This window comes from Empidonax traillii, unplaced genomic scaffold (assembly GCF_003031625.1).
Source record: "Empidonax traillii isolate 1590-97213 ecotype Southwest subspecies unplaced genomic scaffold, ASM303162v1 scaffold1472:size108541, whole genome shotgun sequence".
NCBI classification, from domain to species: domain Eukaryota; kingdom Metazoa; phylum Chordata; class Aves; order Passeriformes; family Tyrannidae; genus Empidonax; species Empidonax traillii.
Genome location: NW_020956665.1, coordinates 105042 through 108270, shown reverse-complemented (window position 1 = coordinate 108270; position 3229 = coordinate 105042). Strand labels below are relative to the sequence as shown.

Sequence of the window (3229 nt, the reverse complement as noted above, 5' to 3'; positions counted from 1 at the left end):
ATGCAGAGTTTTTCACAATATGGCTGCATTTTGATATTCCCATATATAAATATATGAAAAATAACATGGTCGGTGCTTCAGACACACACAAAGCCCTTGATTCAGAAAGTGGTAGGGGTACATCACTAAGTTCAGCATATACTACTGATTTTCTCACCAACCTTTCCAGTTGAGAAGTTTATTTTTATTTTACTACTATGAATGCTGGTTTTATGTTTGCATAGATGCACGTATTTATTCAAAAGCCTTTAGTTTGAATAAAAAAGAGGCAACAATACCTCTTGTAATTGTAGCTCTTTCTTCTTAGCTGACAAATTCAAATGTTTTTCTAATAAACTGTAGTTCTTCTCTGTCTCTTTATCAAACTTCTTCTTTTCCTCCTAGAACAGAAACCAAGTAGCAAATATTTATATATAAAAATGTAAGACTCTTTCTTTTAAAATCCTAGTTAATTAGAAACAAAGAGAAAAAACTGTCATAGCTCCAATAAGTAAAGAAAAGGATGTTTCCACCTCATCTAAAAAATTAATTTAAAGTCTAACTTGAAATTAAATCCCATTGCATCATTATAGTGTAGCTAATCACACAGATGCTTAAGTCTTTTAAGTCAAAAAAACAGACCTCTTCTTGATTTATTGCATTTTTCATTACTTTCAGGGATCATTCACACCACCTTGTTTTTGAATAGAGAACTTCAATGGAAATATCAGATTCCCTGGGAAACCTTTTCTAAAATTGACTGGGGAAAAGTTCAAACAGTTCAAAACCCAAAGCAAATACACCTCCATATTCCATAGGATTTCTTGACTTTAAAGCCATACAATGACCTCTTAGCTGAATTCTTGTTCCTACCAGTTTTGTTGTGCACATGACAAAATAAAAAGACTTTTTAAAATAAAGAAAAATATCCATAAAACATAAAATCATACTAGGAGAAGAAAAATTCTCACAGACATGTATGAATATCATTTGCACATGCAAATCCATTTCTCTGACCACCAAAATCAATATATTGGAAGAAGGATGATCATTAAATATTTTTGGGAAATCTGAGTTCCTGGACCTAATCTAGTAGAAGACACTGTCAAACAAATTCTTTCCTCAATTCTAATTTCCTAACAGTGTGTAAAGGCAAAAATCAGTATTGGTGAATTCAACCAACCAGTTCAGAAGCTATTTTTAGTATATCTAACTGCAGCAGAAAATAACCTCAAATAAGTAAAATCTAGTATTACATATTCAAGAACTGACAGATTTACTCATCAGAAGGGTACCAGTTGAATTACAATATTTTTCTGTCAACTAAAATTTTGGAATTTAAATTAAACGTATTTTATCCAAAATCCTGGTTAAAGTCTACTTGCTCTTTTTTTTTTTTTGTCTCTTTACCTTTCATTTTTAATAATAGTATATAAGCAATACACAATGGTTCTCTGAAACATTAGATTTTGAAGATGGCATTGTATTTAAGATGGATGCAAGCTGTTTAGGATTGCTTCTCAGCAAAGTCTTTTTAAAAAAATGCTCCCCCTTTTGTTTTCCATTATAAGTCTAAGAACTTCCTTGAAAAAAGGAGCCACAATACTAGTTATCAACAGAGAAACGTTAAGATATGTACGTGGTATCAGTGTGATCTCGGATAACTTCTTAGCATTTGGGGAATTAGGAAGAAAGAGTGTGGGGAAATGGGTGGATCTCTGTGATTTTATTAGCAAAGTTTCCATTGATGTGGTGAATATTTGAATGCTGCCAGAAAACACAGAGTTCTCTTAACTTCTTAGTAGGCAAAGCCAGAAACTTTGCACAAGTAGCTTGGGATTAAAGCAGCAACACATTTTACTGAGGTGTAAATTAAGAAGGTCTCAGCTTCCAGCACTTTAATCTCATTCTTTTTCTTCTTCAGCCTAACTCAGACCATTTCATCAGCAGGGGGATGTAAGACACAGGAAAATATGAGGCAGCACGTTCAACTTTTATTCTGTAATAGCAGCTTATAAATCTTTCCTAAAGCAAATACTACACAGTGTTCCAGATATATTTCACCACTAGGTGCCATAACTCGATTTTCAGAGCTAAGCAGTATTATATTTCCAGTGTCAGTGCTTTGATTATATTGAATAAATACTCAGTTAAGAATATGCCAAGAGCTAAATACTTTTAGAGGATTTTTATTTAAATATTATACGATTATGTAAGGCTGTTCTATTTAAAGGTCATTGAGAAATCTGTCAAAAACAAAAGGTTAGATCACTAATAAGGGCAAGAGCTTTACAGATGCAGTATGCAGGGACACAAGGAATGAAACATTCATCCAAACAAAAGGAGAGACGTAGACAATGTGAATGTAACTTGTGTTAGAAGCATCAGGAACAAAATTCTGACTAGAAATAAGTGAAGATATGAGATAATTTAAAGCATTAAGAGTTCTCACCCCTAAAACAGCAATGTTCTTTAACAGCAAAAAATACTGTTGAAATAATCCATTCATTAACACAGCTGCTTCTGTGACAATAGGTTACATTTAGAATGAATCTTTTTCTTCCCTTGATCCCTCATAGACCACGTTTTCATTGTATGTTGGTTGGGTCATCTAATGTACTTCTCTCAAGTCCACAAAATTACACAAAGCTCATTGTACTATTAAACTGAAAGGATTTATGTTGAACAGAGCATTTTCAATTCATGAACACGGAAATCATATGCAGAACATGCTAATCATTCCTGCTAAAGTCAAAATGTATAGTGCTCTTGTAATTGCAACACTGTCTTAGCCATTAAATATCACTGGTAATTACGTCATTATTATAAAATAAAACATATGCAGGTAGTTTGAAAATGTATTAATTGAGTTTTGCAACAGAAAACTGTAATAAATAGCTGGGGAGTTTTACCTTTCCTTTTTTTTTTTTTTTTAATAAGTATTTAAATTCCTCACTGCAAGAAGTAAGATAAGTACAAAGAGGCCAAATATGTCCTTGTTACTTTTATCCAAAGCTAGTCTGTATTTAATACGTGATGTCTACTTTGCCTTTTTTTTTTAAATATACACAACTTTGTGACAATCTTACAAAAATTACCAAACACTTTAACCAAAAAGACATACTTTGAATGAGATCTCTTCTTCAGCCTCTCCATCCCTATTTTTTTCTGCTCATACAGAGACAAGGTGTTGTTTATGCAAAAAAAAAAAAAAAAAAAAAAAAAAAAAAAAAAAAAAAAAAAAAAAAAA

General features: G+C 32.0%; 1 protein-coding gene across 1 annotated transcript in view; it reads right to left on the bottom strand.

Annotated features, from left to right (window-relative positions):
* Positions 1-278: 278 nt before the first annotated feature.
* ARHGAP10 (Rho GTPase activating protein 10) overlaps positions 279-3229 on the bottom strand; it is a gene marked incomplete at its 3' end in the record, with an annotated part of 64173 nt that continues 61222 nt past the window's right edge. Inside the window, exon 5 of the mRNA XM_027907459.1 lies at positions 279-380. Within this exon, the coding sequence (XP_027763260.1) occupies positions 279-380 (102 nt within the window). The remainder of the gene's footprint in view (positions 381-3229) is intronic.